Source organism: Branchiostoma belcheri, unplaced genomic scaffold (genome assembly GCF_001625305.1).
Source record: "Branchiostoma belcheri isolate BF01 breed outbred unplaced genomic scaffold, Haploidv18h27 scaffold18, whole genome shotgun sequence".
Lineage (NCBI taxonomy): Eukaryota > Metazoa > Chordata > Leptocardii > Amphioxiformes > Branchiostomatidae > Branchiostoma > Branchiostoma belcheri.
Window position 1 is genome coordinate 2,897,855 of NW_017803268.1, and position 1,080 is coordinate 2,898,934.

General features: G+C 40.7%; 1 protein-coding gene across 1 annotated transcript in view; it reads right to left on the bottom strand.

The window, feature by feature from the left end:
- The window catches only part of LOC109467320 (protein sidekick-1-like), a 12,098-nt gene that overhangs the window by 3,948 nt on the left and 7,070 nt on the right, over positions 1-1,080 (bottom strand). Inside the window, exon 2 of the mRNA XM_019765264.1 lies at positions 141-293. Within this exon, the coding sequence (XP_019620823.1) occupies positions 141-293 (153 nt within the window). The remainder of the gene's footprint in view (positions 1-140; positions 294-1,080) is intronic.

The following is a 1,080-nucleotide window of genomic DNA, read 5'->3' on the forward strand; positions in this document are numbered from 1 at the left end:
CCACCCCCCCAAAAAAAACACGACCGATCCCGGAACACCTGAAAAGGTGGCTAAGACTAGACAATGTGAAGGTAAACATGCATTTGTTTTGAAAAAGTTGCCTTTCTAGCCTTCTTTGCGGTTTTGATGATATTTCTCACCTTGGTTTGGGACGATGACGTTGTTGAAGAGCCAGCTTGTGGCGGGAACCTCCCCGCCCTCTGACGTCACCACACAGTAGATGAGGAAAGGGTTGTTCGCCAGGCCGGTCTGAGGGGAGGGGCAGTCAAACGTGATCTGTCCTGTCACATTATCTGCAATATAAAAATGATAAACATTGTTATAATTAATTTTCTATTTATTTATGTTTATCGAAGGAAAACATATTGTTTTTGCTCTGTTTCCTCTTCCTCTTCTTCTCCAAACACTGACCTCTGACCTGGTTATTGACCTGAACCAGACCGTCTCTCACCATAGTAACTGGTGTTGGGTTACATAAATGTTGCAATTTTATAGTAGGAGGGATTTAGACTCTTGTCACCATATATGTGAATGTGTTTCTGATTCAGTAAGAGGGAGGACCATATGCGGAGGTTAACATGTGTTTGAGTAACAGAGAAGACCATATGCGAAGGTAAACATTATACAGTTGATTTGCAAATGTATACCTTTCTATTATGTAAGATTTTTCAATATCTTAAACAGCGTTGTTATACACATTTTCTTGCGCTATATTACGAGCCCAAATATGCAGAAACACACACACACAAACGCATACACAGATCAAAAACAATACGTCCATTTTTCATCAAGGTAATGATTTAATGATTTAAACATGGTTTACATTATTTCTATCGCCACACGTATAGCGAGAGATCGTGTGGGCCAGACGGCACTTATAGCAGACGACCTTATCTATGCAAATTATTGGCCAGAAACTTCCGTGGTCATTAGCTTAGGTCAATACTGTTCCACATCGCTAGGACGTGAAGTGTACAACTCACTGTGACTAACAGTGCGAAACCTTCTAACAACAGGTTAGGCCATGTTGATTTAATTATATGGATGACATCCACGCGCGCATTAATTTTTCGGCCGTTT